The 27,551-nt window shown below is 26.4% G+C and overlaps 1 protein-coding gene across 1 annotated transcript; it reads right to left on the bottom strand.

Moving 5' to 3' along the window:
* Positions 1–301: 301 nt before the first annotated feature.
* Positions 302–27,303, bottom strand: LOC145834290 (von Willebrand factor A domain-containing protein 8-like). The gene is made up of 41 exons (XM_082941686.1): positions 27,163–27,303; positions 26,400–26,477; positions 26,012–26,142; positions 25,816–25,926; positions 25,112–25,279; positions 24,465–24,629; positions 24,156–24,320; positions 23,920–24,018; positions 23,572–23,688; positions 23,144–23,272; positions 22,203–22,441; positions 22,024–22,137; positions 21,777–21,954; positions 20,584–20,792; positions 20,044–20,150; positions 19,269–19,462; positions 18,982–19,058; positions 18,200–18,411; positions 16,426–16,563; positions 16,096–16,301; positions 15,518–15,669; positions 12,139–12,232; positions 11,766–11,910; positions 11,433–11,632; positions 11,083–11,279; positions 10,851–10,979; positions 10,551–10,633; positions 9,746–9,897; positions 8,933–9,131; positions 8,013–8,094; positions 5,902–6,009; positions 5,554–5,653; positions 4,658–4,840; positions 4,147–4,229; positions 3,885–3,993; positions 3,630–3,755; positions 3,177–3,244; positions 2,121–2,211; positions 1,776–1,946; positions 1,322–1,488; positions 302–529 (listed from the first exon to the last, which is right to left on the bottom strand). The coding sequence occupies exons 1-41, from the start codon at positions 27,269–27,271 to the stop codon at positions 427–429; spliced, it is 5,688 nt and encodes a 1,895-aa protein (XP_082797812.1). The 5' UTR covers positions 27,272–27,303; the 3' UTR covers positions 302–426.
* Positions 27,304–27,551: the final 248 nt, after the last annotated feature.

Raw genomic sequence — 27,551 nt, 5'->3', positions numbered from 1 at the left:
TTATAAATAGTAAAACCGATTTGACCAAACGTAATATGCTTATCTTGTTTTTGCTAGGTAAGCAGACACTAATGATATTAAAAATAAATTTCCTGAAATTTATTTACATCCATAATTAAAACAAAAGACTTTAAATACTGCTAGTTAAAATGAAGATAGTTGAGATCAGAAAAGCAAGCTTACATTTGTAATTTTTTAAGTTTTATTTTTTGAATCTCAAAAAATATTGTGTACTAAAAGTAAATGATACCATATATCAACATAGTTTTTAGTTATAATTTATTTATAAAAATACGTCTGAAAGTTTTAATAAGTTATTATAATAACTGTGTCAACAAAAAAATAACATTATAATAATGTTCAATTTCCTATAAAAGTCGAGATGAAAAACAAAACGCAAATTTAAAAGAAAATAGCGGCAATAAATTATTTAAGTAGTGAAGAAGTAAAAATTTGTTGCATGATTTGTGGAATATCTTTAGTTTCAAGGCACACAAAAGATCGGCCAGAGGGCAAACTTCTTTTTAACCTGTGAACAAATTGAATGAATAAAAATAACAATTTAAAAAACTATATCTAGCATTACAACTATTCAAAAATATAAATTTAAGTGTTTGTTAACAAAAGATCCTAGTGAAACAAGTTCAATAGAATATATAATAAAAACAAATAATACAGTATCTTCTTTTATTGTACCGACAATAAGATTTTATTCAACTGAAGATCTCGTTTGACTAGTTTCCAGCGAGTGAAACATTGTATTGTTAATAAAATTCAAAATTGATTGTATATATTTAGCTTTTCTTTAAAAGTTACAATATAATAAAAATTATATAAACGTGGTCAAAAAAGCACTATAAAGTTTTTTTTATTCTATAGATACTAATTTCTTTAAAGTTTTGCAGTTTAATTTTTATAGATGGTGTCACTTATATAATTAAGTTATTGTTTAGTAATACTTAAGTCATAAAATAGTTTATTTAGAGAACGCCTTATTTGTAATGAAAATAAAATTACTAGTTACTTCAAAGTTCTATAAAACAAAAATTCAATTGAAATTTTTTTTTTTATAAAATTCTTCAAAGATATTTCTAAAACACTGATCACACAAGCAAATAAAAGTAGAGTTTAACTTGTAAAGTAAACTAAAATATGTCTTACAAAGTTATGTAAACTTAAGACATTAACAAAGTTTAAATTTTATAGCAAAGCAAAAATAGTAAAAAAAATAACAATTTTTATTTAACGAGTAAACAACGCATATTTTGTTCGCAACAAGATCGCAAACTTTTTTTTTTACATTAGTAACAAATCTCTATACCTATCCGCTTGATCTCCAAGTGAGCCAATGAATATGGCAAACGTGTTGACGTCATCATCAGAAGTCATTGCGTCAGCAAACTGTGACGCACTTATACCATATCGCTGTAGATTTGCATCACTCAGTATTATTACAAAGTGTTCGTCACCTTCTTGCTCTTTAATTTCCTGTAAGAATTCATTTCAAGTATGAAAGATTATGTTATTTTTGCTTTTATTTATAAAAAAAGGTTTAAGCTAACTAAGGTCAGCTACCCTTGTAGAATTTTGAAAAGAACTAGGTACTAAAGATACTTTTTTTAGCCAATATAACAAATATTTAAAATAGAGACATATCGCAGAGAAACAAAAAAAAAACTGTAGTAAAAGTATAACATAAAATTCAAAAAGTTTTATACTTATAATATTAGAAAGGTTTTTAAATTGTAAAACTTTATTTCCTATTCACTGCTAACCTTTACTGCAAATCTTGTTGCTTCCAAGGTGTGATCACCACTCATGCAGAACTGAGCATGTGCGTGCATTTCTTTCAATATCTTCAGTCTTTCCTTATCATTTTTCGGTGGATCGTCCAGAGATGCAAACTCAATTTCGTATCCATCTCCTGAATGACCCCATATCTCGTACTAAAATTATTAATTTTTTTTTTGCGTTCAAAGTTGAGTTTTGGTATAATTTTTGTATTTCATAAAAAAGATTATTTCTATGATTATTTGATGGATAAGCGTCAAATCTGTAACATATGTGAAATCAGTGCTTGTTTTACAATAAATATAGTACAACAAATACACGATGTACACCTTAAATTTGTCCTTATAGCCATCGAAAGCTTCCATTACGAGACATGCAGATTCCATACACCGCTGCAAACGCTGATCTACTCCATTGAACCTTACAAAATAATTAAAGATAATAATAATAACACTATAAGTATTAATATTAAATAGTTTTAGTTTGAAATTTTGTTAATATAAATAGTTTATTTTTGCAACATAATATCTATTTCAATAAAAGATACATAAACATATATATAACAAAATAAGTTATTTTCGTATATTTAATTCACATCAACTCAAGTTATCAAAATCGTTTTTAAGAACTTATATTATAAACACTATTACTTTACATATCACATTAATTTTCTTAAACTGTAAACAAAACTGACTAATTTATTAAAAAACTAGCAAACAAAAAATGTTTGATATTTATTTAAATCTAGGTAGTCTAAATCAGGGTTTCTCAAAGTGGGTCATATGGCCCCTTTGGGAGCCATAAGCAGCAAAGGGGCTAAAAAGGGGGTCATGATTAGTAATAGGGCCATTAGGCCAAAGTTTGTAACTTACACTAGATATTCTGTATTTGATGGTGAAACGTAAAAGCAAAAGAGTTTTAAGTTTATTTAGGAATAGTTTATTGAGAAGGCTTGTCGGAGAAGGCTTTTTTATTTCTTTAAAGGGGTCCTTATAGAAAAAAAAATTGGTAGATCCTGGTCTAAATGCTTGTTTTTTTATCAGTTATCTTACTTTTAAAAACTAATTTGTTTGTCCTATAAAATACTACCAGCTATTTATAAACTATAGTTCTAAAATAGTTGACTATAAGTTTTATTTAGTATAAAGTAAAACTGAAGCGAAAAGTCAATAAAGTATAAACTAAACTTAATTGCTTTCAATACAAAAAGCTCAAAACCCAAAAACAAAAAAATATTTTATATGTAAAATAAAGTGAGCCATTTAATTTTATTTTATGACAAAATATTTTTTTGATGTAAAGTTTCTATAATTTTTTGATATCTTCTTATAAATTAAAATTTTAAATAACGTATCCTATTTTATTTTTAAGTAGTGTAAATCTACCTGTACATACTACCACTGACATCAACTACAATTCTTAACAGTTTTGGTTTTTCCTGTGGCATTCCTGGCTGTAATAATTGTTGTTTAAAATAAACATTTATGAAAGTATTAATAAATATGTAGTGAAATATAGAAGAAAGTCTTGACGTGAAGAGTAATTTAAATTATAATATACCACGTAAAGTATTTAAGCTTGTAATTCAGTACGAAGTGAAATATTAAAAACAATATTTTGTGTGGAATGCAAAAGTATTTTTTAATAATAAAACTTATCTTTCTAAACTCTAGAATCTAGATGTAAATGTAACAATACTTTTAACACAGTTTTACTCAAACACAACAGTACTAAAAAAATAAAAAAATACTTGACTTTTAAAATTCATAAACTATTTTTAGGTTTTATAACTTAATAATTAATAATTAGGTATCTTCAAGCTAATAAAAATTATAAACCTCCGGCTCCTCATCAGCTCTTTTTTTATAGATATTTTTTTCTCCTGTAAGACCTTCTATCAACTTCATGTCATCCAACTCACCGGTCGTCTGGTGCTTCACCCAGTGGCGCTCCTTCTTTTTCGCCTGCATCAAAAAATACAAATTTCGAAACAAGATAACAATCTGAAACAAAACAATTTAAGTTTTTCCGAGAAAAATGTTCGTACATTTATAGATTTTTCTAGTAGATAAGCATACACTTAACATTGGTACCTGCAAGCTATCAAGAACAATGCGCAGCGAATTGACTTGCTTTCTCACTTCTTTGCTGAACTCGTCGTACTGATGCGCATCGTATTCGCTCATTCGAATTTCGCGCAGTCTAAGAATACATTTTGTTATGCTATTGTTATATAAGTAATTTTATAAATGTTTATCATATTTACAGAAACTGAAACAATTAAAAAACAATAAGAATTCTTTGAAACAAAACTGTTGATTTTGTAGTTCAATAAGTACAAAAAGTCTAATATACCTCTCTTTAAATGCCTTTTCGCCCATTTCCCTAGCAGCGTGCTGAACATGCTCAGGAACTGCCTCCTTCTCCCAGTCAGGTATCTGTCATAGATTACAATGTTTAAGTAAAGCTAAAGATACCAAGTTCTAGTAAGTAAAACTTTTTGGTTAAAAAGAAGTTATTTGTTTAATTTTTCCAGATACAGTAATGAATTAACAAATAGTTTTCACAGAGTACTTGTAGAAATTTAAAAACACATAAAAAAAAGACAAGTCTAACAAAAAGGCTGAAGTATAGTTTATCAAAATAGTTTTAATTAAAGCATATCCATTACTAGACTTATTTTTTATTTAACTCATGTATAGCAAAACTTAAACTAGTCTTACTTCTTAGTCATTTAAATACTTCTTTAACACTAATTGTACCTTAAAAATACTTGCATTTTAATTTATTTTAACTTACCAATCTAAATAGCGTACTTGTAAATCTTAAACAAAATTTTATTATTTTATAGACATTGTTAATCAACCTGTGTAACATCGTGACCAGCGTCCAGTCTGTAAGGTCCGCCCTTTCCACCAAGCCCAGCAGTATCCCTGCCTCCGGTCCCACCGGCCCACGTGTTGCCACCCACATGGGGCGTGTTGTCCTTGTCAATTTTTCCGTGTTTCGGCGCCGTTACGTCCTTTCCACTCGATTTTTCTCTCGTGATCTGTTTATACCCAGTTCATTTTTGAAAACAACTTATGACTTTGTTACTATACCGAAGTTTAATATTCTTTTACAGATTTTGTTGTATTTGAATAAGCTAGGTTGAGGGTGTTTGTGTATATAAATTAAAGACCATTTTAAAGTTAAAACAGTTTTATAACGAGTTATACCATACATAGTATTTACTTTTTTTTTCTCCAAAATTATTTAATTTGCTAACTTTCGCTCAAAGAGCTCGTAAGTGAGTAAAATAAATAATTCTGAAAATAAACATGTAATCGTTCTCTTTAAATAATTGATTTAACTGATTAAAACAATTTTAATTTTGTGAATTTCACATATTTATTCAGAACTACTTTTAACAAACTGGCAAAGCTCTTTGAGCAAAACTTAGTTTGTTGAATATTTGTTTGAAAAGAAAAGCTTTTTTCTTCTGTAAAACAGAGATCTTTAATTTCAAAAACAACAATAATCAACAATAACAATACATAGTATTTCTATTTTTATTTCTAAGCAATACCTTATATAGTATTTTTAATCATATGTAGTTTCTATTTTACAGTTAATAAAATGTTTTAAGCTCGCGCTTTATTTTACTTATTAAATTAACCGACTTCTTATCTACCTTTTGATCTATTTTAGTCTGAATAACGTCAGGTTTGATACTAGATAAAACTTCAAAGAGCTACTTTTATTCAATAATCTTTTAACTACCTGAAGATGATCACGTGAGTCTTGTGAGCCAATCATATGTCTCCATTCAGTGAGCGAACGACGTAAGTTTGATATTCCAGTCTCCCACTCTCGTATAACTCTTATTAATTAAAAAGTAAAAAAAAGTAATCAAAAGGAAGTTCAAAAAGTAATAAACGTTACGTTTTAGAAACGTCAAAAATTGAAATTACAAATATCAGACTATTAGTTTTGTTTTTCTTCATCTTAATTAAGAAAGCTGGTTATACAAAATGATATTAAAGTTATTTTTCTAAAACAATTTAATTAAGTGCTATAAAGATTAGTATCTGAGATGAGCAACATTAAAAAAAATGCTTAATATCTTACCCTCCGGTATCACACGTGTATATAAGATCATCAGGAGACGAAGTCATCAAATAGCCGGTATCACTTATTCCTTCCTGCCAGGACACATAAGGAGAGGAGGTGATTGCTCTGTGAAATTTGTTAAAGTATTTCGCTGAGGAAAAAAGTATTGGACAAAATTTGTGCAATGGTAGAACTTTAATCAAAACTGCGTAGTTTGAAACCACATATAAACATATATTGTGGTTAGTCACTACTTTAATTACACTAATAATACTATAGTTACAAAGATTTTATTCAAAATTGTTTAGGAGTTCTACGTTCTAAAGTTCATTCAAATGAAGGTGAATAAGATTTGTTTCTTAGTACACTACACGGTTTTATAACACCTAAGTATTTAAAATGCTAAATGGCTCCAACTTGGCGCTTTTATTATTACTCAAACAATATTTTTCCACCGTTAAAAGGTCTTTTAGCAAATATTAGTTGAGTCGTAACTTCAGGTAGTGGTTTTTAGAACTGCATGCCTAATAGTTTTTGTCTTTAATTAAGTAAATACTTTTATACTATTTTAAAACTAATTAGACAACAATTTTATGATTATAAAGTGTATTTGTTACAAAAAATAAACAATTCGTTTATAAAAGTTAAACGATTATTTGAAAGTTAATAAAGAAACAGAACACAAATAATGTTGAAAATAACAAAATGTTAAAATAATGCTTTCCTTTTTTGCACATTGTTAAAGTATACATATATAGCATGAAGTAAACTGAAACAAATGAACAACTTAACATAGATATTTTTTTTAATGTTAACATAAAAGTTAAGCATTGATGGAAATTAAGATCATAGAGATTTATATGCAGTAACAAAATGTTATGTAAATAATTTTGTAAATTATTATTTTTGTATAAAAGTTTTATTCAGTGCATTAAAAAAACAATTATTTAAACTTGTAAAAACTATCAGTGCACAATTCTTTTACTATGTATAAACTAAAAGGAGTATTAAGCTAAATACTTTATAAAATAGTGTAGCAAAATTCACAACATTATTAAAAACTTAAGATGGTATCTATATAAAAAGGACATGAAACCAGCTCAGTTTGTAAAGCGGAGTAAGATTTATAAATAACTTTTTACATACTAATGAACTTTAGTTGATTATGTACAACTTAGTCATATGTTTTATTTATATTTTTATAATAAACTAACTTAAAATTCTAAAAGGCTGTCTAAACTGAAATCAACAAAATGCTTATGCATCAAAAACTAATCTGAGCCTTAATCACCCTGAATTAATAGTTAGATAAGAAAATTTATTTTTAGATTTACAGTTTATATCTTAAAATATTCTAATAATGAAAATAAAAAACAAACAATGAGTATAAAAAGTATGATTTCAATAATTCAAAGCCTTTTAATCTATATTAATACAATGTTTTATTTAATAAAATTTTACTGTTGAGGTACTTCAGTTAAAACTATTAAATACAAACTAGATAAACCATAGGGTACCTTATTAATTATACTAATATATTTTTTAAACATATTTAATTTTTTAGGTCTATTATTCATAAAGTAACTTTTAAGTTGCTTCAAGTAACCTACCATACTATTGCATTTAGTCTAGTTTTACCAGTTACATGACAATTAAAATTCGGACAATTCTAATTCTTAAAAGAAGTTAAAAGGGCCACAAAACAAAAAGTGTTACATATTTCAAAAAATAGAAAGTACGTATGTACGTTTAACTAATACCTGCAAACACTATTTTGTTTTAGGAAAAAAAAATTAAATAAAAAAGAACTTTAAAAAGTACTAAAAACTATTCGGTTTTAAAACTTATGTTAGCCATACTTCCGAAAATATTAATATTTTTGCATAGATAAAAAAGTGTATGTAGATATTAATTAGACCTACATGTGCATTTTTTTATTAAAAAAAATATAAACAATTTTTGAGTAATGGCCTTTAGTTTGTCTTTTTAAGAATTTGTAGTCGAAATTTGAATTGTCTGAATTTGAATAATCGTACAAATAATTTTTCCTTGCATTCTCTTTAAAAAATTATCATAGAATAATAATAGCTCAATTGATAAACTCTGTTGATAAAATAAACGAAACTAACTGCGGGAGGGGTATGTATCGAACTACACGATGAGACATGTCAGTTACTTCTAAGCAATGGTCCATGTTGATAGGATTTGAGCCTATATAATTTTTTTTTTTAATTCCTTTAATAAATAATACTCGTATTTTATTTATAGCAGATCCGGAATTTTAAACAAATTAGGATCCGTTTTTCTGCTAATATGTTAAACTAAAAAAATATAATACTTTTATGAAAAAGCTACTAACTTATTAACACTTTTATAGCTTTGTTTGCACAGAAGTACTACTAGTTTTTAAATTTTTATTCGTATTGTCTGCTTAAACTAATGCCCATTAGACTTTATTATATCAAGATATGCCGAATCCGGATTATAAAAAAGGCTTATGAAGATAGGCTTATGGATATAAATTGATAGAAAAAGGATTATGATAAAAGATAGAAAAAGGCTTATGAAGATAGATTGATAAAGTATACCAGATACAATTAAAAAATTTTTTTTTAAGAAAATAAAATTAACTGTTATAAAAAAGATCAATGTTTTTATTTTACACATATTTTTAAAATTTTTATTTTTTTACTATCAGATTAGTACAAAAATACATTTTTTTGAATTTTTAATTCATTTAAGTTAATTTATTATAACCAAGGTAAAACTATAATAATAATAACTCATAATTTCTTAGTCACATATATTCATTTGTAAACAGAACTGATGCAAACTAAGTACAAATTAAAAATAATTACATACGATAGAAAATGCTGACTTTAATAGAACATTTTTTTAAAGTCGAAATAATAAAGTTTATACTATTTTTAAGTTTTATTAAAAGTTTTAGTTTATGAAAAGCAAAACTAAAGCACATTTTCTTTTGTAATCAATTATTTTAAAACCTAGTTGTAGAAGCAAAAATGACAAGCATTCTAAAAGTGTTTACCTTTTCCAAACGATTCTTCGGGAACGTAAGAGCCAGGTACGATTCTCACAACCTGACAGGTATTAGGAAGAACTTCAATCTGTTTATCAGCGGGAACTCTTTTGCTCAATCCTCTGTAATAAATATTGCTGCTTGTTACTGAAGATTTACTTGTTGGTAGTGAATTTTCTCTTTTGAAAGTGTACACTTCATTGGGCGACTAAAAATATTGTTTTTATGATAAATTAATGTAGACTTTAGTGTTAGCTGTAAAGTATTATAATTATCTGTATATATTGATTAAAAATGTGTTAACTCTATATCAGGCAGTGGTTTTAGAAAAACCCATTTTAGATGAACGTTTTCAATTTAATCAAAGGAACTTATTTAAAAATTTCAAACAAACCTAAATTGTCAAAAGGCATTTATAAAAATTTAATGCCGTGAGATTGAATAGTGGGTATCTTAGTTAAAATTATTAACTTAATATTGCCCTGAATAAGGCATTTTTTAAAGTTATTTTAGTATCAATTTATGATACATATCATACAATTGTTTTTGAAATACAAATCTACTTTTTTAGATTACCTTGCTAATTTTTGCTAGATATAATTGGAATCATATACTAAGTTGTTGTACGTAATACTATTCATTTTCTTTAGTTTGAAATAGAGTCTTTGATTATTTAAGACTTTTCTTATAATAAATATTCAGAACTTAAATGCATAAAAAAAAATTATAATAATATTGAAGCTAAATATTTTTTATTTCATTACAAACTATTGTAATTGATAGGCAATATTTTAAAATATTAATACATTTTCAACCATTTACCATTAAATCAGGCAAACCGACGATGCATTTAGCATAAGACTGATCATCCACAAGAACTCTATTAGGTGAATCTATTGAATGGCCCAACACTTTTGTAAGCGATTCAAAGTTTAAACCTTTACATGCTACTCTTTGAACTTTGTTTGTACCTTCTGTTCGTAAGACATAAGTACTAATCTAAGGTATTTTATTTAAAAAAGATTCAAAATTTAAAATCGACTGAATGTTTTTTATTCTGATACTTTTATCACTGGTTTTACTAAAACAAGTTTATAATTAAAAGGTTAGCTTATAGATAAAATACATTGAGACATAACATAATCATATAGGTTTTCAATAAGTTATTTAAACTAACAAAATTAAACAGAAACTATCTATATACTTACATATTTAATTTCAATTATAACGTTTAACTTATATTAAAACTTGTTACAGTCTTTTGTTGGCCTACGAGTACTAAGTAATAATAAATAAATAATTCATCACAGAAATTGTATAGATCTTTATCAAATTTTAAACTTCCTTTTTTTCTAGAAACATTTATTGTCTGTTTTGAATAGTTCAAAATAAAACAAGTTAGCGTAATTTTAAACAGATTAAATTTATTCCAAATAAATAACTGTACTATAAATAGTTTAAATGTTAGTTTGAAGAGTTATGTATAAATTAAAACATTTAAAGTTAAAATTAAGAAGCTAGAAATCAAAAATTATAAGAACATAATAACTGAAAAAGTAATGAGTAAACTTACTAAAATCTAAACTCTAAATCATAACAATGGAATCAAAAAAAAAATATCAATTACCTGAATAGTTATTATCAACATCAATTTTTCTTATGGAGTCTGGTATTAAATTTCTTGAAGAAGAAGTTTCCATCAAATACAAACTGTTAAAACAACGTAACTGTATTTATAGTATGAGTTAATAACATAACTATAACAATTGACCTATAAAACGTAGGCTGATAGTTAAAAAAAAACACAATTAATTTTTCTATTTGAGTGTAAGCTTTCAAGTATAATTATATAAGTAACATTATGTAGGCAAAAAAACTTTTTTAATATTACAGTTTTCAATTGTTAACTAGATAAAAAAAAACAGACTTATGATGTTCGTTGTTTTCAGTTACAAGCCATTTACCAGCATCTAACACTTGAACATTTTCAATTTCAATCGGAGTTTCTACAATATTCAAAGTTCCATCTAGCACATTAAAGTGCAGAATGCTTTTGCTGAAATAAAGTGAACTTAGAAGAAGAAAAAAAAAAAGAAAAAATAAATAAATAATTTAAAATTGGGTAAAGAAAAATAATACTCAAACACTTTCACACCAACCCCTCCCTGTGATATAGAAGCACGGAGCACGAATCAGGGGATAACCCGTCCACCATTCGCACTTGTCCTTCACTTTTATTTTCCGATGATGACGTCATCCACCCCAGCAGTTTACTAGCCGACATCACAGACGAGCTGACGTCAGGAATGTGGATGCGCCTCACTTCGCCAGTTTCAGTATTCACCAGAAGCATCACCTGGTAATTTTATCATCAGAATTTTATTATTGTAATTGTTTTAATATCTAAAGACACTTTATTAAACTCAGCCTATACATTTTTAAAAAGCTAACTGAATAGTTATTAATGTTTTTTTACCGAGCAACAAACATATTAATTACTAAATAATACCTTAAGTTTTTCGTCATACACGATCACCTGCCCGTCCAGTGTCTTACCCATGGGTGCAATTTTGACCCGGGGTTGCATCATTGGGCTGGAAGAAGGCAGAATGTCGTACAAATCTACCATTTTGACCCTCGAATCATTTCCATCGTAACGGTACAATGCGTGTGGGTTAACAGTAGCCACGTACAAAATGTTTTCACCTTCTGTACAAATGTCGTACAAGATTTATATTAGTGATATAAAAGGTTAAACCTTTTACTGACAAACCACTTAACTTGAGTTTTTTTTCATTTGCTGGTCAGTACACATAAATAAGACTTAATAATAACAAAATACCTTCATTGCACGTTTTCATATCACTGACAATTGTACTTTGGTAAAACTGAGGAAGAGTGAAATGTGACATCTGTTCCGTGAAGTCGAATCCTCGGTGCCGAATCTTTTCCACTTCATAAGGTTGGCTGTTCAAATAAACAGGACCCTGGAAAATTTTAAAACTAGTTCTAGGAAAGTTAATATAAATGAAGTATATAATGAATATTAAAATTTTTTTACAAGTATTAAAAACATTGTAGGAGAAAGGTTACTACATGAAAAAAAACTTTTTAATATATGTTAGTTTAGTAAAATTTAATTTGTAAACAGTTTTTGTTTATTTAGCAAGTATGTAAGGTAAACAATTTAAAAAAATAACATTTTAATTGAATACCTTTATACTAAGTTGTCTTGTTTCTACATTGCACAATTGAGATTTTTCATTGTAATTCCACAAACCACTTAGCTCTGGAGTTGATATATTTAAGCTGAAAATTTTAATGAATTTTGTTGTATACTTTGTAAATAAATTTACTAAAAGGTACTTGCTTAAGCCATCGGCTTAAAAAAGATGACCATTGTACAAAACTACTTAAGAGTACCAAAAATTTAATGAAGTATTACTAAACTAATTAAATGTTTAAAGTTTCTGCAAAATTAAAACAAGTAAACGGTATTGATAGTGTAAATTAAAGATGTATTTTTTTGAAGTTTTATTAAATATTCTAATTATACAAAAAAAATATACAAAATCTTACAAAAAAACTCTAAAACACTAAATTCAAATGAATGACCTTTCACCAGTTTTTTAAATTTTTTATATTAATTCTAAAACAAATAATTAAACTTTAATTTTATACAGAACAATAAATTGCTTTGAATTTTCTAAGAGAACAAACAAGTTCATACTTTTGAATACTATATTTATGGTAAAAAAGATTAATCCAAAACTCTACCCTTTGCAACGATAAACTTTTTCTGAGTAAAAGCAATTGTGTTACATCATTCATAATTTTACCTTCCACATTAATATTTAACTCTTAATTAAGCGAAAAACGATCTTTTAAACAAAAACAACTTGGTTGCACAACATTTAGAGAACTCAAATCCCCAAGCAAGTGTTCACAAGCGCTATAACAAAAAACAACAATCCAAACCAAAATGAACCTACAATAAATTGTTGACAACGCATTTTTAACGATTACTATAATTAATATTTAACATATACAATTTGGATGAATGAATACTAAAAGCTAAGAAATCTGAGTTTTTCAAGCTAAAATAAGACCAAGTTATTCGCTTGAACCATACTAATAAATCCACACATATAAGTTTTTCTAGACATATGTTTGTATAAACAAAAATAACCATACATATAGTAATATAAACACTTGACAAAAACCAACTAAAACTAGGCAACATCCATACATAAGCAACAAATACAAAACAAAGAAAATTTTTTCTCTAAAATAAAGTTGAAAGTAAACAAAAAAAAAGAGCTTATAACTGAATACTACTATAAAGTTTCTCAATTTAGCTACATGGCTAAATTGAAAAAAAAAAAACAGTAATATATTTAAAAGGAACTTGTTAGTGCTGCAGCTCAGGAATCAATATTTTATAATGTGGAAGAAAATACTTTTGACTATTTATTTCAAAATCCTCTACCATATATTTCATAATTTTAAAACTGACAAAAATTTTAGAGATTGAAACAAAATCAACTGTCATTTAAGTATGCTACAAAAATTGAAAAATTATTGTAGCTTGTTTAAAAAATTAGTTTATGTATATTAAAAGCGTTCTAGCGTTTAAATTTAATAAAGCTATAAATCTCGACTTGTGTTAAACTTAACAGTAAATAAATAAGAACAAATATAAAACAAGTCTTAATCTGCAAAAATAATTAAAGAATAGTTTTCTGATAAAAAATATAAATTTTATATTATTTTTTGTATTAAATTTAGGATAGAGATAGAAATACATTCTTATTAAACTTATTTACTATAAAAAAAAATTATTTATTTTCACTTAACACTTCAGTACAGAATTGTATCTATTTTTATTATTGATTACTTAAAGAAGAACAGAATAAGTTTAATTTTATGCGTAAGACCCTTTAAACATAAAGAATAATAACTAGAAACAACTTAAGACTTGAACAACAGTATTTTTTGAATACTCATAAAATTTTGTAGGGAAAAACTGTCAATGAAGGACAATTATCTAGTTACTACTAAAATTTACTCTTAGTTTTACTTGAGTTTTAGTCTAGTTATTTACTATGAAATTAAAAAAAAGGTTCTTAAAAACAATTTTTAAAACTACGATTTGTAAGAATATGTTAGATAAAAAGTACAGCTTGTTTTCAGTATGGTGTTAATCGAAATAAACAGTGAAGTTTTTTATCTTAGTGTTTAAGTAAAAGATTCTTAAACTTTGACTTCTAGATTTTAAAACATAAAGTCTGGTTTAGAGTGATAATATTTTACCTTTAGAAATTATTAAATTATTTTATTACATATATCAGGGTTACTAAATAATTTTTCAGGGTTTCTGAATTTCTTCCAGGTTTCTCAAGTTTGAAGTTTTTTAGTCCATTTTAGTATAAAACTAAATTTATGATAAAAAACTGTCTTAAATAGTATAAAAACATTTAAAAAGATACTTTAATGCTTCTTTATGTGTTTTTTAATATTATTTTGATGCAAAAAAAAAAGTTTGTAATTGAAATATCTTTTGTATCAAGTTTAAATCTCATAACTTAACATGTTAAAATTGTTTAAAATTTCAGGATTTTCTAGATATTCTAGGAATTTTTGTTCGAAATTACAAGTTTTAACCAGTTTTTTTGCCTAAATTGTCAAAATCTAGATTTTTCCAAGTTTTTTGGCAACCCTAATATATGTAAGAATATAACTCTATTGTTAAGTAATATAAAACCATCCAACACTATTTAACTTTGAACTATACCGAAACTTTGTACTGCTTTATTGTAAAGTTATTAAATATCAGACTTATTTTTAATTTTATTTATAATAGACTTATCAAAACAGCTTATTCATTGGGTAAAAATAAGTTTTCCTGTAGAATCTTAACAATTAAAACCTTACAAAATCTGTTTTTTATTAATTTTCAAGTAAATCAAGGTTTAAATCATAACTAAACATATGAACAAACGCGATAAACAAATACAAACTTTTTTGATAAATAGTTTATTAAATATCGAATTAAAATAAAACACAAAGTTAATTACCTAAACATTGCAAGTAAATGTAGATTACATTTGCTCTTAGAAAAAAAAAATTAACTAAAAAAACTTTTTTTTTGTAAAAGACTGAAATGTTATTACCTATGTTGGTTTTCGAAAACTTTCACAAATACATTTTCCAATTTCTACAACGTTAATCTAATACAGCTATAAACTTAGGTAAAACTATTCACGTTTAACAAACCACTATCAAGATATTTACCAGCAAAATAACTTGTTAAAACAGACTGTTAAAACGTTATACTTTTGCCTTTTTTAGTTATGAAACTAACAATAGAAACAAAAATTTAAAATTATAATATTTTTCAAGATTTTTAAATTAGATTTCTTATAGATAAAAAAAAATCACATTTTACGCTTAATTTGTCAATATACGGGTACGCAGTTAAGGTGTACAAAACAGTTTATAATTTCCAACCTTATAACACTTTACTACCAGCTCTAAACTGACAACACAAAGTTTTTTTAACGACGTGAGAAAGAAAAAAAATAATGTTCTTACGGTTTGGAAAGATGAACATTGTTCGGTTTAGCTCCAACGGGAATACCATGCTTGTGCATCACACTTGATAATTGCTCCACTGATTCTTTTTTGTAAGCATCAAAATCGAACACATTTTTAACTACAGAAGCAACCCCCTCGTCAGGAAATTTCTGAAATAATTTAATATAGAAGCTAAATATTATTATTCGTTAAAAAAACTTTGTACAAACTTTAAATGATACTATTTAGTCTTTTAGATAGTATCATTTTTTTTGTTATACCTAAATTTCTTATAAAAGATCGAATCAGTATATATTTTTTTAAACAACAAGAAAACTTTTTTTTATGTTATACAAAAAAATATATAATAGTACTTTTTCTGTATTTTACAACTAAAATCCTTTTTTTTTAATAACTTATATCGGTAAATATAGAAGTTAAACTCTTAGTAAATTTTTAAATTTTTTGTAGTTTTATATTCAACAAATTTATCATTTGGTAAGTGTTTTTTACTTTTTATAAACATTCAAATTATATTAAAATAATCTTTAGATTTAGCTTTAACAAAATAAGCTTGATTTAGTATGAAAACTAACTTGTAAATGCTTTACAATGTTCACTACTTCTCTGGTAGAGTACGGATATGATATCAAGCCTCGGTCGGCCATATCTCTTAGCTCACCGAAAGCCGCGACTAATTTCTTCAAGGTCTCCATGGGAACAGAAGGCCCATACTTAGCTAGCATTTGAAGTTCTTGTTGGGTAGATGGATTGTCTACTGCGTGGCAGCTAAAGACATCGCCTACACAAATTTGTAACTTGTTTAAAATATTTTATACAAACTGTACTAGTTTGTATTATTAACCATTAGTTAAAAAATCTAGCATAGCTCATCTAAGGAGTGATATGAAAAACATACAACTAACCAAGTGAACTGAAGAAGTCGTTACCAAGGAAAGGGAAGCCAGGTCTGTTTGCAAGTACAAACATTCTGAAGTCTTCATGCATTAAAATTATTTCACTAGATGAGGTAGACTGTGATAAGTTTGCAAGTTCTTTTTTGTCTGTTAGATTGGTTAGTTGTTTAAAAATAATAAACTATATCGCAATATTGTATTCTAATGACTAGTATAAAAATAGAATCGTACAAGTATGTTTTTTGCTAATCATACGTTTGTTTAAACTAACTTTGGATATAATTAATGTAAAAGAAAAAGTTTTTGCTGCAAATTCTTTTATTTTAGCTTTTTGTAAATAGCAGGGTTCGTGCGCGAAATTTTTTTCATTTAGCCTGACTGAGAACATTTTAGCCTGACATTTTTTCAAAGTAAGGAAAATCCCCTTTAGAAGTCAATTTAGGTATTGGTAACTACTTGATTACTACTATTGTAGTCTCTGACTTCAACCAGCTTTATCTCAAAAATATTTTGAGCATTAAAAATCTGCAAAAAGCAACTCATAGCTTAATTACAACTCAATAAAACAAGACTAAATTGTAAAAAAGGTGATTTGACCCCCTTATACCCCGTGCATTGTCGTGTTTTATTAAAATTTAAAATGAAACGCTTACACGACTATTAAGTATTAAAATAAGCAAAAATTTTTATTATAGTATTTTGACTAATACTTAAAGTGATACATAATTATAGATCCTAGAATCTAAATAAATACAGTGATTGTTGACGTCGTATCGGATTTAAAAAGCTTACACTTAAATAAAAAAAAACCCTTAATGTTTCGTTCTTGTAAAGAAAAATTAATTATACCTAAAATTTGTAATCCCACAAAACTTAGTACTTATATCTTAAAGCTAAGTTTTAGTGTTGTGAATATCTCTTATAACTTTAAACAAACAGTAAAACAAATGAATAAACTGCTAAGAGTTTTAATCTAAAAAGTATTTGGTATAGTGCCTTTAAATTAGAAATTAAAACAGTGCAACTAACTAAGCTCTGAAAAACATAGCTGACGTAAACAAATTCAAACAAACAGCTAAGTTGTTGAACTAAATTGTAATGTTAAACTGTATATTTTTTATGAAGTTTCATAATTATGACGTATATAATCTACTCAAAACTAAATAATGAAGATTCTTAAAAACTTTTTAGATATTCAACAAAAGGTCTTAAGCATTTATATTTACAAATATTGACTGATTTTGTCTTTAATAACTAAATCTTTGTTTAGAAATATATTCACATTTCAATTTGATCTTAAAAAGATTTCTCAATTTTTTCTAATCAAAAATTTTCAAGCATTTGAACTGAGAAAAACTGAGATTTTCAAACTTTAAAATAAAAAAACTGATTTAGCCTGACGTTTTTCAACTTTTTTCAAAAAAACTGATTTAGCCTGACTTAGCCTGATTTAGCCTGACGCGCACGAGCCCTGAAATAGTAAATAAAATAAAAATCATTACGTTCTGTTCATTGAGTTATTTTGAAATATTTATGAAAATAAATGAAGTGTCCAATTTGGACAAAATAAATAATGTACGTACTCATAATAATATAACAACAAAACTAAAAAAAATAAATGTTATTAGAATGCGCAGTAAAACAGTAGACATATGTTTATGTTACTGTAACACAAACTGTTTGTGGTGTTTAAAGTAATTTCATTCAAAAAACAACAACAGTCAGTTATAAAACCTTTATAATTTTTATACTTTTTTAATAAACGACATAAAACTTAAACAACCTGTGACAATTTTACGGCCGTCTGCCAAAGTTGCTCGACCGCTTTCAAGAAGTGACTTGAGGACACACGTGACATGAATAGGAGCTTTGTCGGCTTCATCCACGACAAGGGCATGACCGTTTCTCACTGCACGCACCAACGCGCTGTCCTCAAACACAATTATACCGTCCTTAACTGTCGGTTGCACAGTCAAGCTCTGCACTGTGGTGTCCCTTAAAGCAACAATTTTCAAAGTAATTGTATGATAGTGGTAACACATAAACATAAGCTTAAATCAATGATATATAAAATAAAAAAAATAAAAATTACTAGTTTTACTTGGTCTTTACTACTCAAAAGTTACATTAAGTTTAGTCTTAATACAAATAGTCTTTACAATACTTTTGAAAATCTATTTTTGGTAAACATAAATTAATATTTCACATTAAATTATAATCAAACAAATTAAATGAGTTCTATTTTTACATGACTAGCTTATAAATTAAATATAAAATCACTCAAACATAAAATTGGTGTAACGATTAAAAAGCAGGCATATTTAAAATGACACTATAAAGTAAACCCTGAAGACCATAATCATCAATAACGTATTAACTCAACTGTGTAATCTAAAATCATACATATATTTAAAAAAACATAACAAAATTTCCAAATTGATAGGAAAGTTATAAAGATTCTAGATTTGAATAAAAAGTTCTGAGTTCCTTACAACTGTTTTAATTTTATCTACTTTTGTGTATGTAAATAGCAGTAACCAAGTAATATGTAATTTTCGTACAAACCTGTGCAGCTGTAGATACTCTCGAGGTTTGTTTAGTAGTTGTAAAAACCTGTCAACTACTTTGTTTTTTCCGACGCCCTATTTAAAAATTTTAAACTTTCTTTAACATAGTTTTTTGATATTTTTACAAGTATGACTATTGACCTAAACATTTTTTAATTTGAATCAAAGGAACAGTTTTTTTTTTCAAAATTTTTAAAACTAAAACAAAAGCTACCACTATATTAACCCTATTTATTCTGATTTATGTCAATAACATTAAAATACTGTTTGTAAAACTGTACTTACCTGATTTCCAACCAGTAGTATGTGTTCACCAAGTGCATAATCTTGTAGCATGTCCCGCATCACCATTAGATGTTGCGCATTGTCATAGAACAAAATTTCTGGTACTTTTGCTTGAGACTCATCATGTGATTTATTAGCACCATACACAGGATAAAGTACATTTTCAATTTTTAACTGGCCACCTTCAACTTTACCTACAAATAAAAGCCGTTAATATTTTTATAATACTTTAAACGTGACAATCTCTACCTTAGTTTTAATAAAAATCAGAGAAACTCAAAAATTTAACTCCATTACATTTATTTAATATTTTGTTATGAAAATAGATTTGAAACTGTACAGAAATAAGACTATATGAACTGCTTTATTTATATAAACAATCATAGAGTATGTGTTGTTTTGATTCAAAATTATTTTTCGATATGTTTTCTCAGAAGTTTGAAAAAACCAAGTGCTAAGACTAATACTATAGTATATTTTTTGTAATTTATATTGTTTTTATAGTACTTTCTACATATCTTTAACTGAAAGTAAAACAAATATATGATCAAGGAAAAGTATTGAACATTTTAAAACTTAACTTTTATATAATAATACTTGTTAAATATTTTGTAAGTACTGTTACTCATCAAGATAACTAATTTTAAAGTTAAAAGGGTTCATAGAAAAATTGATAGCAGATAAGGTATATATCGTAAACATTATTTAAAAACTAACTCTAAAAATGTTATAAAACCATACTTCAATAAAACTACTAAACAGCTATGAAACGTACAGTCTATATTTTCCAAGGTTAGATGCTTGGTAGGTGCAGGTTCTGGTGGTAATTCACAACTTGAGAGGGCATCCGTTAAACTTGAACGTGTTAAATGAGGCAAGAACCTATTAATTATAAGAAAACTTATAATATGAACATAAATAATTACACCTGATTTATAAGTACGATGAGTACAAAAAATTTTTTTTTTTTTATTAGATCACCTTTGTTCATTTATACTGTAACTTTGATTTTAAAATTATATAAAAGGGTTTACTTAATAACGCATTTACAAAAGTTTTGTCCTTTTTAGTTATACATATGAGCAATATGGTGCAGCTCTAAACAGGTAATTGGAAGAAGTGTGTTTGAGAATGACAACTTTGGATCAAGGTTTTAATTTATTTAAAACACTTTTAAGCGACTAAATTAGCCAAACTACTATTAAACCTTGTTGAAAGCATTATTACAATAAAATAATATTAAATACATCTTAGATTTCTTTAGTTTATATGTTACACAAACTATTCTTTTAGACATGGTTTTTTTCAAGTTAACCTGGAAAGACAAGCTTTGTGTACAGCATCGCTTATGTACTGCTTGTAGTTGTCATTGCTGCTGAACTTGTGCAGCCTTTTACAAATTCTAATAAGTTGACGAGTAGATAAGCTGCTTGCCAGCGATCTAGAGTTCGCATCTTTGCTGTTTCTCAGTTTTTCAGTCACTCTCAGTAAGTATTGTGCTATATCTGAGTTTAAGCCTGGCACCTAGATTGTTAAAAACTATTACGTACTTAAGTTTATGTAAGATAAAAAAAGCCTACACTCTACAGTCTAAGTTTTTTTTTACTAAGTTATATGAACAACTTAATAGTTAATAAATGTTTGAATTATTAGTTTTTAATCATGTTTTCTAATCAAATATCGAAATGGAACAAACTCGTTCGAATTTAATAACATTAATTTTGAAAACTACTTAAATTATAAAAATTTGTATAAATAAACCTAACACTTTTCGAGTTATTGTTATAATTTATACTATATCAAGCTTTTATGTGGTGCATTTAAAAAAAAAACTTTTAAAAGTAACAAGCAAAGTTAATCTATTTTTATATCAAAACAGCTGATAATCTTATTGACTGTTCAATTTTTAAAGCTTAAAGACCCTAAAAATTTAATGCACTAAATCTATACAAAACAAAAATTATTTTAGCTGTCAATTTAAATGCATTTTTTATTTGCTAAAATTTTAAAACATCGTTACTATAACTTAATAGTTTCTAACTAACTTGTGCTTAAAACTAAAATTTTCAAACTACTTTAAGTACCTGACAATACTGTTGCAGAGTTGCCATTATTCAAATCAAAGCAAAAAACTAAAGTAAGCCACAAAACACTGGCGAGAGTCTTGACAAAATAGTCGAGTTTATGGGTAAGCTAAAAAGTTTGCACTTAAGCATCATTTAACTTCATGTTACTACTTTTATAAAAATAACTAATCTTATAACCTAATTAAGTGGTAAGCCTATACTTAGCAACCACTGAAGTAACACAAAGTAAATAAGAAACTGATACCAAGTGTAACAAAAATGCAGATTTAAAAAGGTTATCAAGCATAACAAATAAAAATAATTTTTCTGACATTTATAAAAGGAAACTATTTCTTTAAAACTCCAGACTTTACCGATCACGTTTTATCACATGTTTAACTAGTAAAAAAATAGTAATACAAATATTTGCAAAACAAACTACCATTCCGTTTAGGACTTTTAGTTCCTGATGGTGCAATAATGGAGGCATATGGTGGTACATAAACAATGTCAGCAATTCACTGTCCAGCCATTTGTTAGCGTTTGATGATGCCACACCTTGCTTCGGTGGTTCTGCGAGAGCGATTATGCGAAAAGAAGGATGAATCCGATACACTGACCTTAAAATTTAGTAATTCAATTATTATCATTTTACTTTAAAAATATAGATTTAGAAAAAAAAAACAAACTGTTTTTCCATTTCTTTATCATCTATCTGCAACTTGTCCAGCATCGAATCGTACTTATCATGACGTAACAATCGGGTTCCGTCGTGTAACGTAATTTCACGGTCATGAACTAAACTGATTTATTAAACTGTGTATAAACAACTCTTACAAAACTCGTTAAAAACAACAAACACAGTTACCGTTGCAGTATGGACAACGTGCCGGCGTTGACGCGGTTCAGCCCGTCCAGAACTGCAACGCTTCCGTCCACGCACGCCTGTATGAGAGGCGAATACTTCCACTGGGTGTCGCCGTTTGAAAGGGTGAATCGCTGTTGGAGGAGGTCACGTGACGTCATGTCCTGGTACATGAGGAGAGGCTCGGTCCTGTAACTCAACAGTTCGGTGAGCTTGTTCACCATGCTCGTCTTGCCGCATCCCTGAACATTTGCTGATGTTTTACCCAGCTCAGTTGACAAAATTATATTCAATTTAGTTCAGGCGAGAGTTGAATGAGATTTTATATCCAACAACTTAAAAATAATATTTAAAAATTCTTAAAATAAATATAAAATTAAATGAAAATTTATTCTATTAGTTACAACTTAAAAAGTATATGTATAGAAATGCTAAAAATGCTGAAAGTAAACAAAAAAATTTAAACTAAAAAAGGAGATAAAACAATGTTATTAAGTAGGTCGTGAAAAAACTGAAGCTTCATACAAATAACTCAATAGAATAGTTAATGAGCAACGTCTATTTTGAGATTTAAAAAAATTAAAAACTTAGTAAAGAAAGTTATTCATGATAAATAGTTTTTTTTTTCTTTATTTATAAAACTAAAAAATGCAAAGTCACATAAACATTTTTTGCTTGATTAAATAATCGTAATTAAGCAAATATGTGACTTATAAAATATGTGTTTGTAGTTTGAACTTTTAGTCAATTTAAAAAATGTAAAATTTATGAGAATTACTGTATTCACAAAACATTGAAAGTTTTAAATAATCAACAAATATTTAAATACTTACAATAACAGTTTTTTAAGCTATACTTTTTAACTATTTTTAAAAGTTTTAACTTACTTAAATAGACTTCTTTTTTTTTTATTAATAAACCCAAAGGAAACATATTTAACTAACCTTACTACCAATAATACAAAAATCTTTTGTTGAATGAGAAAGCAACAAATCTATTAAGAAGTTATCATGGAAATCTGTTGATATAAACTCAATTTGGTTTGTCTCTGTGTTGTGTGAATTACAAGGTACCTGAATAAACATACATTCATATTCAAAATTTCTATAAACTTATATATTTTGATGTATAAAATAACTTTCAATTTTTTAAAGCTAGGAAATACCAAAGTTTGAAGTGGAACAAATAATGTATTGTATAACATACTTATAAAGCTTTGAAAACAACTTTAATGTCTTAAAAATAAAACATGCATCTTACTCACACTTTTATACATATTTTAAACCACATAGTTTAAAATAATATAATAGTTGTATAATTAATTCCTATAAGACAAGGAATAAAATTATAAAATTAAATAAAAAGAACTAACATCAAACTCGTGAGAAACTGTGTCCGCTAAAACAGTAACTTTAGCTTGCAAATCGTTTTTCTTAATATCTTTCAATATGATTTGTGAAAGATTTTGATGATTGGGTATATTAAACTTCTGCAAAAGAAAAACAGTAGTAGGAATATCATTAGTATGTAACTTCAAAAGTTGATTATTTCTAAAACATGCTTTGTTAAAAATAATTATTAAAACTACTAATAAACAGTTTCTATTCATCTAACAAATTTAGAAAATATAATTATTTCTTTCTGATGTATAAAAATACATAAAAAATATATAATAATATAATATATAATAAAAAATATATATAAATGTATAAAATACTACCTTGTAAACATCCTGAACTGCACTAGATCCTTCCTTGTTTAAAAGCAAATGATATGGGTATAATATCTCTAACAACCGAGATGTTGGGTAAGTTGGTACCTGAAAAATAATTATTTTTTATTTTACTAGCTAAAAATATCTGGGGTCGACTAAAATTTTAAATAAATGTTAAACTATTAAAATAATTTTCAGTTTAAATTATTACAAAAAAATAGTGAAAAATGTTTACACGTAACCTTTTCTAAAATGTCAAGAGCAGACTGTAGATTGTCCAAAGGAAAATCAGGTAGTCCTAAATTAGAGGAGTCTTGCGTGACAAGAGTGGTTGCACATGAGAGGATTTCAGCTATTTTTGTTGACTCTACTGAAGGGGCTTGGGCATACAATGCTTGAAGTTGATCCTGATGTTTGATAGCAAAAACAAATTAAGGCTTGTTATAAATAATAACTTATTTAAAGTTTTAACTAGCAATTAAAAAAAAATTCAAAAATGTTTTCCGTTTCAGGAAAAAACAACAAAAAAATTATCAAAAACTAGAACTCACACTGAATGACAAATAGTGGACATCTCTGGCCTGAAATCGAGACCTAAGTGGTGGATCAAGGGGATTGCCTTTGTATTTTGGCACAGGTAGTCCAAGAGCAAAAACTCTAAAATTTTCATTCACTCTTACTAACTTCCATTCATCCAATTTTTCTTTTGAGTTTTCCTATAAATCACACAATTTAGGGGTATATTTTAAAGCAGATAGTAAATATCAGTAATGAAATATTTTAGAAACTACCATAGCTTAAAAGCTTATGAATGAAAACATTGACAAATTTAAATGTATTAAAGCGTTATCAATTTTGTATAAACTATTCAATTACACTTTTATTTTCTCAACAATTTATTCATCAGATTAAGTTTTACTCGAAGAGCTCGTTCGTGTGTTAAATAAATAATTCTAGTTTAAATAGAGTTTAAAGTAGTAAATTTCACATAAGTTTTTTTTTTTTTTAATAAGGCAGAAAACAGTTACATACTTAAACTTAGCAAACTTATTTACAATAACAAAACTTTAGATAACACTAATTATTAAATATCAAAGTTTTTTGTTTTAGCTTTTATTTTTTTTATTTTGAACATTCACCATAGGCTTCAAAATGTGTTTAGAAATCCTTAAAAAATTTATCAAAACTATAAACAAACTTTCAAAAGCTGATCGTATCTATCCGGGTTCATTAGAAATCTACCATCGTCTAGTTGCATCTCTCGGTTTTCAAGCAAGTTATTGAGGGCAGGTAAGACATTTCTTTCTGCTTTTTCTATTCCTTCTAAAACTAAAACTCTACCTTCTACAGCTGCTTTCACTGCACACTAAAGAAAAAACGTGACTAATCAAACGTTCTTTCTGGATTTAGAAGTGGGCTCACAATAAATGAATGATGCTTTTAAAATAAGTTTTAACTGTTTGCTTTGCTGAGAGTTATACTTGAGAGTAATTTGAGAGGTATATCTACAAGTTGGACTAACTTATATTTTTAATTAAATAGTTAGTTCGTAAAAAAAATTAAGCTAAGACCATTTATCACTTCTTTATTGGCTTTTGCACAGAATTTAGTACAAATAATTTTAAAATTAAAACAAAATTATCAAGTAACTTTTAAATAAGCTCTTTTATTAGTAGTTTGAGATAATAAATAAAGAAATACAATGAAAAAAATTTGTTCATATACTGATTTATGTTAAGAAGCTTTTTATGTCCACTTCAAAAGAAATTTTACTACATGTACAACTACATAGAGTATGAATTAATTCTAAGTGTCACAAAAAAAAGTGTTAACATGTTTTACTTTTTTACTAAGCTTTTAAAAAGTTAAAATTTTAATAGTTTTTTTTTAACTTCTATCTACCTGGTCTATATAAAAAGAAGATCCCGATCTCATTTCCCTTCGCTGTTTTAAATCATTTTCAGTTGTATCCCGAGATAATGATATATACTCAGCTTCTTTTCTAGTCAATTCCTATTAAACATCAAATTCAAATAAATAAATATATCATACAAACATAAATTTTAATAAAAGAAATCGATCCTAAAGCAACACTTACTAAGTACTGCATTGCTATTATTCTCCTTAATGGTCCTGGAGGTCCTATTAAAAATACATCTTGACCTAAAACATCTTTTTGAGCAATCCACTGTAAATGCCGAATAGTTGACTGAGACAACTCTTTAGGTACTAAAATTTTAATAAGAATTATAATAGTCAAAAGGTTAAAAAATATAAAACAATGATAAGTAAGTCAATTAAAACTACCAATGCTATATGATAGGTATTTAGGCTATTCGAAAATAAATTTCCTTTTTATTGACTTACTATAAAATACCAATTTACTGTAACATATTTTGAGAAAAACTTTTTAGTATAAAAAGAAACAAAAACTCAGTTTACTTAGAAATATTTTCTCAAGTCAATTATTACTTTTTAATACTAACAATAGTTATATGGAACATATTGAGGAACTTCTGGTGTTCTTATTTGCACTTCAGTTTTTCCTATTTTTAAAGTTCCATCTTAAAAAAAACTGCTATATTTATACGATTCTTTTATTTAAACTGTTAACAAGACATCTGTAAAACATAAATTTTACTATGTTTTTACCAGCTGTCATTCACTTTTTTGTTTCTACAATTAAAGGATTTAAAAGTTTCTTTTACAGTAATTTTAGAGAATTAAGACGTTAAATAACTTGAAATGTCAATTTTTTACCCTTATTTATAAGTATAGTAAAACTAAATAAGTTATTTGACTTGTGTATTTAAATATACTCATAAAAACTAAAACCTATTCTTTGGTTAATTAATATAGTGCTTGTTTAAATTTCTAATTTTATAACAAAAATAGAACTTATAGTTTAATTTTATTTTTGAGTAATTTATTGATTCTCTCTTTATTTCCTTAACTAATTAAGTAAAGTATCAAAGTTTATGTGTGATAAACATGAAAAAAATGAAATAAAGATTTTGTTAAATAACTTAAACTAATTTTTAGTATTTATGCTAAAATACTTCACTCTGATAAAACTGAAAAATTTAATTGTAATATAAGATTTTATATACTATCCAATACAACAAGTGATTTAATACTGACATACTGAAATAACAATTAAGAAAACCAGTGAATTTTTCTTTTTTTTCAAGTCTATAAAAATTGAATATAATTTTTACATATGAAAAAAACAAGTTTACTAATATTTACCATGTGTTCCAGTAGCTATAGTTCGATAACATCGATTTTTTCCTAAAACTTTAGAAATGATATTTAGTCTTCGATAAAATATTTCTGATTTTGCATAATTTCTTATCATTTTTTGTAGTCATCAGTGAAATTTAAAAACCCTGTACAAAACAGCTATATAAAAATCTAACACTAATAAATGATAAAACTACAGTTTATTTCTAAATAAATTGAAAAATATATTGTTATTAACATTCTTAAATTACACTTAGTTCTTCAAATTAAACTTAAAAAAACAATGATTTAATTTTTATTAACATAAGAAATATAAAGTACTCTATAACGTATTTTTCAAAAAACTCTTACTAACTCTTCAAATAAATAGTTAAATTTATTCCACTGATTATGTT

Source organism: Thalia democratica, chromosome 4, assembly GCF_965202585.1.
Source record: "Thalia democratica chromosome 4, ktThaDemo2.hap1.1, whole genome shotgun sequence".
Taxonomy (NCBI): domain Eukaryota; kingdom Metazoa; phylum Chordata; class Thaliacea; order Salpida; family Salpidae; genus Thalia; species Thalia democratica.
This window is presented reverse-complemented; position numbering and strand designations above follow the sequence as displayed.